This window comes from Trachurus trachurus, assembly GCF_905171665.1.
Source record: "Trachurus trachurus genome assembly, chromosome: 13".
NCBI lineage: Eukaryota > Metazoa > Chordata > Actinopteri > Carangiformes > Carangidae > Trachurus > Trachurus trachurus.
In genome coordinates this window covers 729498-746688 of record NC_139892.1, presented here as the reverse complement: position 1 = coordinate 746688, position 17191 = coordinate 729498, and the positions used below count along the sequence as shown (strand labels likewise).

The 17191-nt window shown below is 45.0% G+C and overlaps 1 protein-coding gene across 1 annotated transcript in view; it reads left to right on the top strand.

Annotated features, from left to right (window-relative positions):
* The window catches only part of LOC310995736 (NACHT, LRR and PYD domains-containing protein 3-like), a gene marked incomplete at its 3' end in the record, with an annotated part of 361364 nt that extends 345783 nt beyond the window's left edge, over positions 1–15581 (top strand). Inside the window, 11 exon segments of the mRNA XM_083984859.1 lie at positions 7186–7299; positions 8289–8402; positions 8585–8663; positions 8824–9052; positions 9207–9313; positions 9317–10933; positions 11147–11304; positions 11396–11557; positions 13953–13996; positions 14648–15091; positions 15547–15581. Of these exon segments, the coding sequence (XP_083840985.1) occupies positions 7186–7299; positions 8289–8402; positions 8585–8663; positions 8824–9052; positions 9207–9313; positions 9317–10933; positions 11147–11304; positions 11396–11557; positions 13953–13996; positions 14648–15091; positions 15547–15581 (3103 nt within the window).
* Between the last annotated feature and the right edge of the window lie 1610 nt (positions 15582–17191).

Here is a 17191-nt window from a genome sequence, read left to right as displayed (position 1 = left end):
AAAAGAGGTTTTACCTGAAAAAAAAATACACAGTTCCATTGTTCGCTATAATATAATTTTTTCCAGCCCCTCAAAGTGCAGGAAAAACACAGTTTTTATTTGGACCTAACCAACTGCTGATCGGCGGGCGCTAACCCTGGATACGTGAGTTGGTTAGGTCCAAATAAAAACTGTGTTTTTCCTGCACTTTGAAGGGCTGGAAAAAATTATATTATAGCGAACAATGGAACTATAGTTGGTTTCATGCTGTCATTTCGGCATCCCACCATTCCGACATAGGCCTACCGCTGTTCCAACATGCGTAACTTCCCTACTGCGTCATTACGCAGCAGAGCGCAGACAGGGACTAGTCTGCCTGTCCAGCCTCTACCTGCTCTTTTTTACTAAACTTAACCAACTCCTTTCTTCATTGTCTAAACCCAACCAGTGCAAAAATCTTTTGGGGAAAAAAAAAGCTATTAAAGGAATTGTCGGAAAGGCAGGATGTTTTTAAAAAAAGAAAAAAAAAATACCGTCATTCCGGCCATGGGAGGCAAAAATTGTCGGAATGATGGGACATAGAAAACGTTGTTTTTGTTGCCATTTAGACAATTAGGGGCCTATGTCGGACTGGCAGTTGCCCTCATGTTGGGGTGTATCGGGGTTGTCCTGAGGCTTTATTGGTGATTGACAGTGTTGGAACCGTATTCAGCATCAGATTATTCAAAGTAACTGAGTTACTATTATGTTAAAGTCATTTAAGGGTTGAATAAAAAGCTTTCAATATCAAGTTTTTGTCATAATATGTATTTAATAATGATACGTCTCACCCCAGGGTGTGGTCCAACTAACCCAGACGATGGGGTGAATTGTAACATCTCACTTCTTGTGTTTGAGACTCAACCAAACCTTTTCTGTTTGTGTTAACAACTAACAGTCATTTCATATCAGAAATGAAAATGTGGGACAATATATTGTCTCACATTTTGAATGCACTGGTTTTAAAAGAGCTCCAGGATTCAGGCAGAAATGACAAACATGTTCCAACCATCCCTGGTCTCCCCTACAATTTAATACTAAAAGATTAAACTATGGGTGTCAGTGGCAGCTGGAGAGTGTTTTTCTCTCTTTGAATTTCCAGTGTGAGTGAAATGAGTGAATGTTGTGATAGTGGAGCTGTGAGGTGAAATAAGTCTTGGCCCAGTTGTTGTGTGTGTAGCTTGTTTGATCCAGTGGTTTTCTACAGGGACGCTGTCCACACAGAGACTGTGTCACATCAACTCAGTGGATCTCAGTCCTTGTGTGTGTCAGTGGATGGAAACAGTGGTCCATGGATCATGTTGCTGGGCTGCAGCTTCATGACGCCATCTAGTGGACTGATAGTAGAAGTACAGCAGCTGATGGCAGCTTCCTCTTCCTCACTGCTGTGACTGCATTCAACTGACACTGATATGAAGCAGAGAAGAAGAGCCAATCAGTGGAGGAGCAGCTGGAGACATGATGGACATGTGAGCTGCTGTGCAGATGAATGATGTGTGTTTCCTCTGCAGGTGAAGCTACAAAGTGTGTGTGAGCTGATGTGGATGTGAGCTCAGCAGCATGGATCAGTGTGAGGACAGAGAGGAGGGAGCCCCTCCCTCTAAAACCAAGAGCCAGACCACAGGTCAAAGGTCAGAATATAAAACAGTCAGAAAGACTTTTCTCTCTAAAAGTCAGTTGTTGTGTTTTTGATATTTTTCATCAGTTTTTCTCCAACATTTATCAGTTGTGTTGTTGTTTCAGGATCCAGCAGCAGAGACCAGACTCTGCTGAACCCAGCTGTCTGTCTTTAAAGAGCAACATGTTAAAGGGCTTAGCTGATATGTAAGACAAAACTAAATTTCAAAGCTGTTGAACATTCTTCCTGTGGAGTCAAAACATTTTTTATTTTTATTTAACCTTTATTTAACCAGGCAAAAATCATTAAGAACAAGTTCTTATTTGCAATGATGGCCTGACAAAAAGCACAAGCTTCTTGAGGGGAGAGGGGGAGAGGGCTGTGAAAAAAAAGTACTGGTTAAAAGCAGTGGCACAAAGCGCAAACTATACAGACATGTAGCAGGATGACAACTAAGACAATACACAAGTATGGCTATGCAAGCAAGAGAGTGACAGGGACAAGAAAGGGTTAAACAAACAGCTATTCAGTCATACAGGCAAAGCAGCAAGACAGGCAGTGGCGGGCAAGGCAGAGAAATATAACACACTAGTATTACAAAGGGTTGGGAAGGCATAAGGAAGGTTAAACTGATACAACATGAAAGACAGAGAACAGGCAAGGTTAATAGCGAGGATGAGTTGCAACATCACAACACAAATACATAAAGACAGAGTTATTAACAGGGTATGCAACAACATATCACAAGAAAAGGAGCCTGGACCAAAAGTGGCAGGTATGGGCGCTCAACACAGAGTACAGGTAGACTGAGGAAAGGGTTAGACGGAAGAAAAGCAGTTGCAGGAGTCTGTAACAAGGTGCGAGATGGCCTCTTTGAAGGTCGGAATGGAAATGAGTTTATCCAGCTTAAATTTCAATGATTCACCAGTCTGAGATTTAACTCAGACACACATTAATAATAATAATAATAATAATACATTTTATTTGTTGGCGTCTTTCTAACACCCACGGTCACCTTACATGTAAGAAACAGAAAACAAAACAGATATGAAATACAATAGCACATAATATAAATACATACAGAGAAAATACAATGTGGCTAGATAAATAGATAACGTGGATAAAACGGTTGGGGGACAGTATTATAGGGAGTAGGACAACTTAAAAAGATGTGTTTTGAGGTGGGATTTGAAGGTGTCGATGGAGTCCAGAGTGTGTATGTGTAGTGGGAGTGAGTTCCAGTAGGTGCAGAACGTTGTCCAGCTGCAGTAAAGAGTCTCTGTCTGAACATACACATGTTAATATTCAGTGATGCTCACAGTGCAGCCCAGCAGCAACAGGAAATATGTCAGCACCATCTACTTCAAACAAGGGGTAACCACTGGGCTAAAATCATCATTTCATTTGCATTAAAGGGACAACGAGGAGTTTTGGAAAGCGAAGTGTTTTCACACTACATTTCCCATGAGCCTCTGCGCACACGTAGGCTTGGGCGATAGGTTAAAAATTTCCAATCGGCCACCGTCATCCTTTAAATCTGCGGTTGACGATATATTCGGCAGTTATGACACGTGTGTGGATAGTCTAGTATGAAGAGGGGGGTATCATGCACCCCCCGGAAATATACTTCTAACCAGTGTTTCTAGATTGGAAAAAATGTGTAGAAAATGATGAACTATGTTAAAAAGTTGTCAGAATGTCCCATGTATCATTTTTATGCAAATTAGTGCCGCCATTATCGAAAAAACCTAATTTCACTATATCTCAGCCAATACTGCAGATATCTGAACAAATAAGGTGTCTACACCCATGTTTTGGGGGTCAGAGATCACAATAAAACTATTCATAAAGTGATCACATGTTGGTGGCATGCTAGTAAGCAAACCTAACCCTTTTACCAATTACAAGACGCCAATATTGGAGATACCAAATAAGGTGTCTAGACAGAGGTTGTTGTGTGTTTAACCAAGGTTTATTTGGATCAAACATCATAATAGAACTCTTGTTGATGTGACCACTCTTCTCTTTCCCATGCCAGATAAACAGTCAAGTAAATGGTTCTCGACTATGCATCACTCATCATCGTTTTCACTGAAATCATCAAAGTTAAACTCATCCTCTCCTTCCTCTTTCTCCTCCTCTTCCTGTTCATGCTCTCCAGTGTCATGGGGATCAACCAGTGAAGTTGGTAGGATAGGACCACAGGACCACACCGGTTTCAACACTCCTTCATCAGTCTTCATCCATCCCTGCCCCTCATCATAGGGTTTTGGTTTTTCCAGAATAGGTTCATCAGCTGGCTTGTACAAGGCGACACGGTAGTTCACACATCGGGCATGTGGCTTCAGAGCAGAGTGGCATGGAGGAAGGCGAGCCAGGTCAACCTTAGACTTGCAAGTGAGTTTCTTGTCCTCCCCCACCATGTTGAGTAGCAACTTGGCACGGACAACATCCACTGAAGACTCACAACTCTGTCCAGACATCAGACAGGTGAATTGCTCCAACTGCCTCAGCATCTCAGGCTTGACACTCTAGCAGTCACTGAGTTGACTGAATACGTGAAATCGGGGATTCTTCTTCAAGAGCCCCACCTTCCTTCTCCCTTTGATGGCACTGGTACAGTCTTCTCCACTGAACACATAGAACCCAAGAAGAGTGGCGCGGTGGTCTTCTCCCAGGATTCTGCAATACTACTACTGCCTGGCTTCTGGTGCACCTGTCCCCATTGATGTTGAGATGGACGTGTTACAGTGGGAGCAGAAGCTGTGGGCAAGGCTGCTAAAGCTGACTTCATCAGACCCCTACAGTGTGAAGATCCAGGAAGCTTCTCAACATCTCTGAGCTTGCAGAATCCCTGGGAGAAGACCACCACACCACTCTTCTTGGGTTCTATGTGTTCAGTGGAGAAGACTGTACCAGTGCCATGTATATATTTTTGGCTTTTTCATGCCTTTATTTGACAGTACAGTTGAGAGAGACAGGAAATAGGGAGGCAGAGAGGGGGGGAATGACACGCAGGAAAGGGCCGTCCGATGTGGGATTCAAACCAGGGCCGCCTGCACGAGGACTATAGCCTCAATATATGGGGCGCCTGCTTAACCCACTGCGCCACTCGACACCCCGGAAGGTGGGGCCCTTGAAGAAGAATCCCAGGTTTCACGTATTCAGTCAACTCAGTGACTGCTGGAGTGTCAAGCCTGAGATGCTGAGGCAGTTGGAGCAATTCACCTGTCTGATGTCTGGACAGAGTTGTGAGTCTTCAGTGGATGTTGTCCGTGCCAAGTTGCTATGCAACATGGTGGGGGAGGACAAGAAACTCAGTTGCAAGTCTAAGGTTGACCTGGCTCGCCTTCCTCCATGCCACTCTGCTCTGAAGCCACATGCCCGACGTGTGAACTACCGTGTCACCTTGTACAAGCCAGCTGATGAACCTATTCTGGAAAAACCAAAACCCTATGATGAGGGGCAGGGATGTCTATAAGACGGTCCGGTCGGCACACACAGACACACACCCTCACAAAAAACTATTGGTAGAAGTCCGGGCCGTGAGAACGTATGGATAATCAGCATGATGATCTAACGGATTTGATCTGTCCTGGAAAACCAATTTGTTGTGATAGACTCATGTGTTTTCTTAACATATCATAAAGTGGATACAATCACCGCAACTCTGTCCGGAGCTTCGCTACTTTTATTTCCGTATCCTTGGTAACAGTAACCCCCGGTACAAGGATTTCAAAATAAGGGCACACTGAATATCATAAAACATTACAGCTGTCACGCTCTTCTAAAAAATAATTCAGCAGAGGGTAGGATGTGTAATGGGCGAGAAATGTTGCGTGCCCCGCCGGACGTCTCCGCTCACAGCCTGAGCAAACAGGTGGGAGAACAGGACAACATAGGCTACCTGTCAGGAACTCAAAGGCAACACAATACAGAGTCAGAGGGTTCAGGCAGAATCAGGGTCGTTTATTCAAAAAAGGACCAGGAAGTCAATCAATCAGGCAACAGTACAGATCTGGCGGGCAAGCTCAAAGGTCAAAAAATACACAAAACTGGTCACACGAGGAATACTCAGGGAGAATAATGCTGGAATGCTCACAACGACACGACAAGACAATCTGGCACAGGAGGAATGGGAAGCACAGCTTCAGAGCCACACACTAGGGAGACAACGAGGCACAGGTGAAACACATTGGGGCGGGGAAGGCAATCACACAAGCGGGAAACTTGACAGGAAGACAGGGGTAGGACACAGACTTCAAAATAAAACAGGAAATGAGACAAAGACAGAAAACTCAACTAAAAACTTAACAAAAAAGACAGTCTTATGTCTGGACCACATTATGTGGTCCTGACACTACCTGGCCTATTAAAACGATCAGTGTGTAACTGCACTTAAGTTTTTATCTAGTTCTCAAATATGATTTATGAACTGACGTTGCTTTCATCTCTGCCATCACTGCCGTATTTTGTGAGAGACTCGTCGGAAATCAGTGTGAATAACATACATATTACATAACTATAGCTGCCAGATCCAATTTACACACGCTTTGAATTGTGCTCCATGTAAATTAGAGTTGAATTCTGTGGAGGCAGACCATTAATTTGGCGAAACAAAATGCAAAAAAAAATCGCCCAGACAATCGTCAAAAATTAAATCAACCGTGACGGACTCAGCCGGTGGTCGATTGGCGATACATTTGTCCTATCGCCCAAGCCTACGCGCACGGTGAAATTCTTGGACCAGCGCAAGATGGACATCTTGCCAAGAATGTTTTCATCAAGAATTAAAGTCAGAGGTTCGAAGATGATCAGATACCGTCGTAGTTCCGACCATAAACGGTGATTCGGCTGCGTTATTCTCATGACCGGTCGGGCAAAAGCAGGAAAGTAGGAAACGCTGGTCGGCTCGCCCAGCATTTCCGCCACTACTAATAATAACAAAATAACGATAGAGACAAAACGATATATTTATTGAAAATGGGCCCATTAACAAGTGTGGGTAACGTAGATTCATCCACATTAATATGAGACTTTTTTATTGTCGCGGAATTTTTCGTTCTGCCGATGGAGAAACTCCTTGTTGTCCCTTTAAATGTTGATGGTGTTGTTTCCACCTGGTAGAAGGAACATGGTGATGTTGGCTGCATCAAGTCGCCTCCTGGTGGCAGCTTTGAGGTGTGCAACAGGATGAGGGGCTGACTAGTGATTTCTAGTGAGTTCAGAGTGATGTCAGACACAGAGAGCAGAGACAGAGGATCACATCAGTTACAGGAGCTGAAGCAGAATCTCAGCAGCTGCTTCTTACAGGAGCAGACCAACAGACGTCCATAAATACTGAGAGAGAGAACGAGCAAAACTCACGTAAAGATAGAAACTTCAACTCATCTACTGAACAAAACACACATATAAATAACATATTCTGGTATAAGAAAATCCTTCAATGTCATCACTTACAGCTTTATCTACAGGAATAAGGAAATAAGTTGTTGTTGTTTATTTTGAAAACCTAAAACTATTTCACATCAGTTGTGTTGTTGTTTCAGGATCCAGCAGCAGAGACCAGACTCTCCTGAACCCAGCTGTCTGTCTTTAAAGAGCAACATGTCAAAGGGCTTAGGCATTGACTTTAAAGGAGGACGTGGATCAGCTGATCAGATGTAAGAGACAAAACTACATTTCAAAGTTTTTGAGTTTCTGTTGAACGTTCTTCCAGTGGAGTCAAATTTCAATGATTCTCATTGAAAACTGAGTTATAACTCAGACACATGTTCAGTGAATGACTGACAGCATCCCATGCATCTTTTTTTCTGTTATTGCATCCTCCGCTGACGCTACTAAATATAACAGCTGCTTTTTGTTCACTTCCTGCAGCAGTCGCTCCACTTCAGCACTAAAGTTCTTTTTATGTTTGTGTGACCGATGTTGTTTGGTTCGGACCTGCCCTGAGCGAGGATCGATCCCGCGACCTCCCGCACCGGAGGCGACAATACTAACTGCTTCGCCGAGAGGTTGACAACCGCTTGACAAATTGGTTAGCACGTCTTTTATGGGTGAGTGAGTTTACTTCCGGTACCACCAACCGCCACAACCTGTCACTTCACCTTACTGGTCCCTCGTGACTGTGGCACACCCGTGGACCTCTGTTACATTTGGAGTCCGATGCTCCCTTTAGATTTTTGTTTGGGCATTTTAACTTTCTTTCTCAACTCACCTTCTCTGGCATTCTTGATTCAACAACATGTTCATGTACTGACGTAGAGTTTGCATGTTTTTCCCTGTGCATGTGTGTTCTCTCCAGCTTCCTCCCACAGACCAAAGACATGCAGGTTAACTGGTGACTCTAAATCACCCATAGGTGTGAATGTGTGTCTGTATATGTTGGCCCTGTGATAGACTGGTGAGCTGTCCAGGGTGAACCCGCCTCCTGCCCAAAGTCAGCTGAGAAAGGCTCCAGCTCACCCTCCACCCTAGTGAGGATGAGCTGTATAGAAGATGAATGAACTTAAAGAGATATTGGTGAATGAGGCCCATTGTTACAAAATGTAGGAAAAGGAAGTCATTCACATTTGTAACCCTTAAAATAACTTTGCAGAGAATTCATTTGAAAACCTAAAACTGTTAAACATGAGTTGTGTTGTTGTTTCAGGATCCAGCAGCGGAGACCAGACTCTGCTGAAACCAGCTGCCTGTCTTTAAAGAGCAACGACTCAAAGGGCTGGATCATTCACTTTAAAGGAGGACGTGGACCAGCTGATCAGATGTAAGCTGTAACTGAGTCAGACTCAGGTTATTGTAGAAAAGAACCAGTTTGTACGACGTGTTGTTGGACCAGGTCGCAACCAGAGTGTCTCTGTCTGTTGTCAACGTCCTCAGGGGACATATAAAGTCCATCTTGTATTATCTCTCTGTACTGATGTTGACTTGACACTGATTCCTCCACAGAGTGGAGCAGGAGAGCTCAGAGGTTCCCAGTGGTCAGTCTGCCCAGCAGCATCAAACACACCTGGACTCCATATTTATGGTGAGGACATGTCCAACAGCTGCTGTTACATCTGTTGTGTTCACCATCATCTCCATGCTGCACTTTGACACCAGTGGATTGTCAGTCTGTCCAACATGGATCTGATGTTTGGCTCCATGGTTTTAGTTTGATGCTGTCACTCATAGAGTTTCTGTTCCAGCTGCTGGAGGAGAACATGGTCACTTTTGTCAAGAACGAGCTGAAGAAGATCCACAAGGCTCTGAGTCCAGATTACCCAGAATGCTCAGGGAGTCAGAGGGAGGATGAGGAGGTGTTGGATGGTGAGGATGAAGAGCAGAGGAGGAGCAGCAGAGAGGCATTAGTGAAGATCACAGTGAACTTCCTGAGGGGGATGAAGCAGGAGGAGCTGGCTGAGCGTCTGGAGAGCAGTAAGAGGATTTCTCTAAAGATTCAACATGATGAACAAATGAGACATTCACTGACATCAACACATGGAGGAAAACATGTTCATATAGTCGCTATTTAGAGGAATTAAAATGTTATATTTTCTTTATTAATTTTACTGTGTTTTTGTTTATTCAGGAACTCCAAGTGCAGTTTGTGGACATAAACTCAAATCTGTTCTGAAGAAGAAGTTCCAGTGTGTGTTTGAGGGGATCTCTAAAGCAGGAAACCCAACCCTTCTGAACTAGATCTACACAGAGCTCTACATCACAGAGGGAGGGGCTGGAGGGGTCAATGATGAACATGAGGTCAGACAGATTGAAACAGCGTCCAGGAAACCAGACAGACCAGAAACAACCATCAGACAAGAAGACATCTTTAAAGCCCCACCTGGAAGAGACCGACCAATCAGAACAGTGATGACAAAGGGAGTGGCTGGCATTGGGAAAACAGTCTTAACACAGAAGTTCACTCTGGACTGGGCTGAAGACAAAACCAACCAGGACATACACTTTACATTTCCCTTCACCTTCAGGGAGCTGAATGTGCTGAAAGAGAAAAAGTTCAGCTTGGTGGAACTTGTTCATCACTTCTTCTTTGGAACCAAAGCAGCAGGAATCTGCCGGTTTGATCAGTTCCAGGTGGTCTTCATCTTTGACGGTCTGGACGAGTGTCGACTTCATCTGGACTTCCACAACACTGAGATCCTGACTGATGTGACAGAGTCCACCTCAGTCAACGTGCTGCTGACCAACCTCATCAGGGGGAACCTGCTTCCCTCTGCTCGCCTCTGGATAACCACACGACCTGCAGCAGCCAATCAGATCCCTCCTCAGTGTGTTGACATGGTGACAGAGGTCAGAGGGTTCACTGACCCACAGAAGGAGCACTACTTCAGGAAGAGGTTCAGAGATAAGGAGCAGGCCAGAGAGATCATCTCCCACATCAAGAGATCACAAAGCCTCCACATCATGTGCCACATCCCAGTCTTCTGCTGGATCACTGCTACAGTTCTGGAGGAGCTGTTGAAGACCAGAAGGAGAGGACAGCTGCCCAAGACCCTGACTGAGATGTACATCCACTTCCTGGTGGTTCATCTAAAACTGAAGAAGGTCAAGTATGATGGAGGAGCTGAGACAGATCCACACTGGAGTCCAGAGAGCAGGAAGATGATTGAGTCTCTGGGAAAACTGGCTTTTGAGCAGCTGCAGAAAGGAAACCTTATCTTCTATGAATCAGACCTGACAGAGTGTGGCATCGATATCAGAGCAGCCTCAGTGTACTCAGGAGTGTTCACACAGATCTTTAAAGAGGAGAGCGGCCTGTACCAGGACAAGGTGTTCTGCTTCGTCCAGTTGAGTGTTCAGGAGTTTCTGGCTGCTCTTCATGTCCATCTGACCTTCATCAATTCTGGACTCAACCTGATGTCACAACAACAAACAACCTCCAAGAAGACTGAAACAACAGGAGTCAAATCTGCAGAGACAAACTTCTACCAGAGCGCTGTGGACGAGGCCTTACAGAGTCCAAATGGACACATGGACTTGTTCCTCCGCTTCCTCCTGGGTCTTTCACTGGAGACCAATCAGAATCTCCTACAAGGTCTGATGACTCAGACAGGAAGTGACTCACGGTCCAATCAGAAAACAGTCCAGTACATCAATAAGAAGATTAAAAAGACTCCCTCCGCAGGGAAAAGCATCAACCTGTTCCACTGTCTGAATGAACTGAATGATCGTTGTCTCGTGGAGGAGATCCAACAGTCCCTGAGATCAGGACGTCTCTCCACAGATGAACTGTCTCCTGCTCAGTGGTCGGCTCTGGTCTTCATCTTACTGTCATCAGGAGAAGATCTGGACGAGTTTGACCTGACGAAATACTCTGCTTCAGAGAAGGCTCTTCTGAGGCTGCTGCCAGTGGTCAAATCCTCCAACAAAGCTCTGTAAGTGTAGAGATAGTTGGATTTATTCATCATTATATAAAAACACATTTGTTTTTGCAACAGGACAGAAAATAAAATTCCTTTCTTATCATTTCTAATTCCTCTTGATCATCTCTTCAGACTGAGCAACTGTAACCTCTCAGAGAGGAGCTGCAAAGCTCTGTCCTCAGTCCTCAGCTCCCAGTCCTCTAGTCTGAGACACCTGGACCTGAGTAACAACAACCTGCAGGACTCAGGAGTGAAGCTGCTGTCTGGTGGACTGGAGAGTCCACACTGTAGACTGGAGACTCTCAGGTGAGGATCCATCCAGCTGTTTATCTGATGCCACTTGAACACAGCAGCAGGTGTTGACAGAGGGTTCCTGTGTGTTGTTGTGTGTGTTCAGTCTGTCAGGATGTCTGGTCACAGAGGAAGGCTGTGCTTCTCTGGCCTCAGCTCTGAGCTCCAACCCCTCCCATCTGAGAGAGCTGGACCTCCCAGGAGCCTCAGGAGTGAAGCTGCTGTCTGCTGGACTGGAGGATCCAGACTGGAGACTGGACTCTCTCAAGTATGGAGAGGCTGCTGCAGCCACACACACTGTCTGATAGAGGAGGGGGAGCTGGGACATTTTCTATGGCCCCGTTCACACCTGGTATTAACATCTGTCTCAGGTGATCCATGCATTGATGACATCAGATCCCATCACTCAGACCATATCCAGAGGTGGTGTAGGCCACAGTGAAGCTCCGCCCACTCCACTGACGTCCTCTGCCTCAGTCTGACTCGTCCCAACACAGTTTATACTGAAGCCAAAACCTCAGACATTCAATCCGCGTATACATGGACCACGTATGGATATCTTAAAAAAAAAAACGTCAATATTTTCCGGTAGCTTCTCATCACAGTCCGAAAATCATTGCCAATCCCTACAATCAACCCGATCGAACTAAGTCTTTTAATCTTTAGCTTTTTGTCAGCAGATACAAGTGATTCAAACTAAGAAATTGTATTTAACTCATTGAGTGCCGCACTCCTTTCCAAAGTTTTAGTCAAGTGTACTGGCAATTTAGACCATTTTTGACGATTTTTGTAGAGCCACAGCATATTCTGTATTATTGCCACCAACACATACTGTGGCTCATTTGAAAGGTGAAACTTTCTGCTTCAAATGGCCACTAACCATTTGTTTCTACGAGCCTCCGTTCCTGAGAAAACTCAACAGAACTAAACATGGCTGGTTTTCACCAAAATCCCAGCTTTTTTTCTAGAAAAGGAGATACAGCGTCTTTTATGAAAGGTGCTCTGTTTGTGCCTGTCGCTCTTCTGACACATTTCTGGATCAAAAGGCTTGTGTAAGATAAATATACAACAATTGTTGTTCTATTCACAAAACCACCATCGGGGGCGGGGGGGGCGCCACTAAACAACAATAACACAGACGCACCGTGCCGTGTCACAGCCTCTCGCCGCGGAATGTGATGGTCTCTCGGCCAAAGCAGGTCCGGAACACCGGTCCCGCCGGTGGTCGCGGTCCTGCTGTGGTTCGGGTCAGTGATGCCGGTCTGCTTTGACCGAGGGATCATCACATTTTACCGCGGGAGGACACGGTGTTGCTCCAGATGAAGACCGGACGGGACTGTCGGCTGAGAGCTTCCTGTTTCGGCGGGTGAGAGCAAAGCAGCTGTGCTGCATCCACATTGCAAAAGCTGAGTTATGATAAAAACTTCCAGATTGTGAGCTGTCATGAGTTTTTGATCGTCATCTATTTCAGTTCTGCTCGTCGTAGAGTCCCCAAATTTACACATAAGGGTGTGTTAAAGTGTCTATTTTCATAATTTCAAAAAAAGCAAAAAACGTAAAATTACGTTTTTGGCACTCAACGCATGGGAACGAAAAACTCAATTAGTTAATAAGATTTGTCTTGACGATGGTCTTTAGACTTTTTAGACTTAATTTGCACATAAAAAATAAAACAAAACATTTACTTATCTCTCTTACTAGTAAGAAAGATACGCAAAATAAATGTGCAGGTGAGGTCTGAAACCCGAAAGGCTTATAACATGACCTCACCTTGATCTAACAAATAATTGAAGCACAGTCAAGAAATAATCACATATCAAGGTATAGAAATAATAAAAAAAAATAAAAACAAGAAAGGTTAAAAAAAAGAAAGGTCCAATTTTTCTGCTTTTTCTGCTTAATCGCCATGTTTGTTTTTGTTTTGACCGGCTTTGTCTTCCCTATTTCCTGTTACCTATTTCCCGCGAACGTCAATACGTGACGCCTACGTACTATGGCACGCATGCGCAGAATGAATAATCCGCTCTATCAACAGAATCCCCGTTTACATGCGGCATGAAGCTGATTATCAATCGGCGTAGACTACCTCTTTCAATCCGATCCGAAATACAATCAGATCCGGGTGAATCGGATCCGGTATGGTGACATGAGACATTTCGAATCTGATTGACCTCTTAATCTGATTGTAAATAGGATTTTTGGACCCATGTAAACGCACCTAGTGTTTCTCACTAAACTCACTGTGTGTTTCATTGAGCTCTAACAAACGTGTTGAGTGTGTTTCCTTCCTCATCAAACACTGAAACCATCCACTGTTCACAGCTGCACTCGTCTTCTTTCCTGGTGCATTGTGGGATATCTGGGCTGGTCAGCTCCACCTGTTGTGTCTTCATCTTATTTGCTGTGACGTGTGTTTGTGCAGCTGTGTGTCTCACACTGAAGTGACATCACATGGAGAAAAGACATGATGAAGTGTTTCCTCCTCGTCTCCTCCTGCTCTGTATCATCACTAGATAAAGACTCCAGCTCCTTCTTCTCTGTGCTCAGTGTTCATCCCTCCATGTGAACACAGTGATAAAACAGTGTGTGTGTGAGAACCATGTAATGTCCATGTGTGCATGCTGACAGAGAAGGTGCTGCTCTGACCCCCCTCCTCCTTTCAGGGTGGAGCCTGCTGGAGTCCCATGGTTGACACCAGGGGCCTCATGTATCAATGTTGCGTACGCACAAAAAAGTGGCGTACGTCATTTTCCACGCCAACGTTCAGATGTATCAAAAGTGAAATGACCGTGGAAAAGTGCGGTGGCCCACGCCAACTCCATAGCTGGCGTACGCACGTTTCTACTGCTGTTGTTCCTCTGGCGACACTTAGAGGTGAAGCTGGGAAACTGTTAATAATGTGAAAACAATTAGTCCTCAGAGTAATGTGCACATCAGAGACACATTTATGAACATTTGTGGTTCCTGTTGGTGGCGCTCGAGACTTACGGTGAGCGTGTTACGTCATTTCCTGCCTGTACCTGCTGCACTGTTGCTGTGTTGTGTTAGACTTTCTCAGTCCTCCGTCTAGTGTTCTGCTAATTTAATCACTTTAAGCACCAGTGTACACCACGTTTTCCTACATTACACAACTTTCTGTCACCTAAGTCTTTAACAGGACTCTCTTTGTATTTCTCCATTCAACTTGTTGTACTTGCCACAGGTCCGCTAGTTAGCTTAGCATACTAGCTTAGCATACTAGCTATGGCTTCTCCCCCCTCCTCTCTCTCCTTCTCCTGCTCTGAGTGTCAGATGTTTAGCCACTCCTCTGCCTCCTTTAGTGATAATGGTATGTGTAATAAGTGTAGCATGTTTGCAGCTCTGGAGGCGAGGCTCAGCGAGTTAGAGTCCCGGCTCCGCACCATGGAGGCTAGTCCAGCTACAGTAGCTTCACAGTCCAGCTTAGCCGGTGCGGAGCCACCTAGCCTAGCCGCCGCTAGCAGTTCCCCCCCAGCCCCCGAGCAGCCGGGAACTAGCCAGTCCGGCTGGGTGACAACAAGCCGAGGGAATCATAGTCGCAAAAAGCCCGTGTTGGCCCACCAACCCCTTCACGTCTCCAACCGCTTTTCCCCACTCAGCGACACACCCGCTGAGAACGTAACTCAACATGTCGACTCTGTTGCTCACAGCCCCGCTGTGAAGTCGGCATTAGTCATTGGCAGCTCCATTTTACGGAACGTGAAGGTAGAGAATTCAGCGAGCGTAAAGTGCATCCCAGGGGCCAGAGCGGGCGACGTTGAGGCTAATCTGAAGCTGCTGGCATGTAAACGTAAGGTTAAATACAGTAAGATTGTAATCCATGTCGGCGGTAATGACACCCGGCTTCGCCAGTCGGAGTTAACTAAGGTTAATATGGCTTCGGTGTGCAACTTTGCAAAGACAATGTCGGACTCCGTAATTTTCTCTGGCCCGCTGCCCAACTTAGTGAGTGACGATATGTTTAGTCGCATGCGTTCATTCCATCGCTGGATGTCTAGGTGGTGCGTAGATAACGACGTGGCTTACATAGATAACTGGACCTCCTTCTGGGGAAAGACTGGTCTGATTCGGAGAGATGGCGTCCATCCTACTCTGGATGGCGCATCCCTCCTATCTAGTAACATAGGGAACTTTATTAGCCGTGCTAATCCCTGACAAGCACCCAGAGTTCAGACCAGCAGGCAGAGCCGCAGTTTAACACGCCCCTCTGCTGGTTCCCTCTTGTTGTCACCCACCCAGCCTATAGAAACTGTGTCTGCCTCGAGGCTGTCTAAGCCTAAACCCCAATCTAGAGGAGTTGTTTATAGCAACTTAGTTAAAATCAAAACCACTGCTCCAGCAAGCCAACCTAATAGAACTATTAAATGTGGTTTGCTCAACATTCGTTCTCTCCCATCCAAGTCTCTCCTAGTGAATGACTTAATTACAAGTCACCATATTGACATATTAACACTAACTGAGACCTGGTTGCAGCAAGATGAATATGTTAGTTTGAATGAATCTACCCCTCCTAGTTACATTAACTGTCATGTGCCTCGTAACACAGGCCGAGGAGGAGGAGTGGCTGCTATTTATCAGTCAAATCTGATTATCAACCCTAGACATAATAGTTCATATAATACATTTGAAAGCCTTACTGTCAGCCTCTCTCACCCAGACTGGAAAGCAGAAAAACCACTCTTACTTGCTGTAGTGTATCGTCCTCCTGCACCTTATTCTGAGTTTCTAGAAGAATTCCCTGACTTTCTGTCAAATTTAGCAATGAGCTCAGACAAAGTCATTATAGTAGGTGACTTTAACATTCATGTGGACGTCGATGATGATTGTCTGGCTACTGCGTTCAAGTCACTTTTGGATTCAGTCGGCTTCTCTCAGAGGGTAAACAAACCCACTCACACTTTTAATCATATCCTTGACTTAGTACTTACTTATGGAATAGAAACTGACCATGTCACAGTTCTTCCTCAGAACCCCGTCTTGTCTGACCATTCTTTAATAACATTTGAATTTACTTTAACAAATTATATCCTACCTGGGAAAAAATCCCGCTACAGTAGATGTCTATCTGACACTGCTGTTTCTAGATTTAAAGAGCTTATTCCAGCAGAGCTTGGTGCCACATCCTGTAACCATATTATGGGCAGTTATGCTGATTTCACCCCCACACAGGTGGACTATCTTGTGGATAGCACTGCAGCAGCACTCCTTGGGACACTTGATGCTGTAGCTCCCCTGAAAAAGAAAGTTATCAATCAGAAAAGAATAGCTCCCTGGTACAGCCCAAATCTGCGCGCTCTGAAACAGAAGACCAGACAGCTGGAAAGGAAAACACATTCCAGCCAACATGAGGAAGACCGTCAAGCCTGGAAGGATAGTTTATTAATATATAAAAAAGAACTCCGTAATGCTAGAAGCAATTACTATTCATCTTTAATAGAAAAGAATAAGAACAACCCCAGGTTCCTTTTCAACACTGTGGCCAGGCTAACCAAGAACCATAGTGTCGTTGAGCCATCCATCCCTCCAACTCTCAGCAGTAACGACTTCCTAACTTTCTTTACCGAAAAGATAGTTAATATTAGAACGAAAATTGCTAGTAATGGACCACAGATTACGGTACCTATAGAAGCACCTCCCAGACTTGGTACACACTTGGACAGCTTCTCTCCCATCGACCTGTCAGACTTAACTTCTGCAATTACTTCTTCCAAGTCAGCCACATGTCTGCTGGATCCAGTCCCGACAAGACTACTTAAGGATGTCTTTCCCTTAATTAACATTTCTTTCCTGAACCAAATCAATCTTTCCTTAGCCACAGGCTACGTGCCACAGGCCTTCAAGGTGGCTGTCATTAACCCTTTACTTAAAAAACCTTCTCTTGACC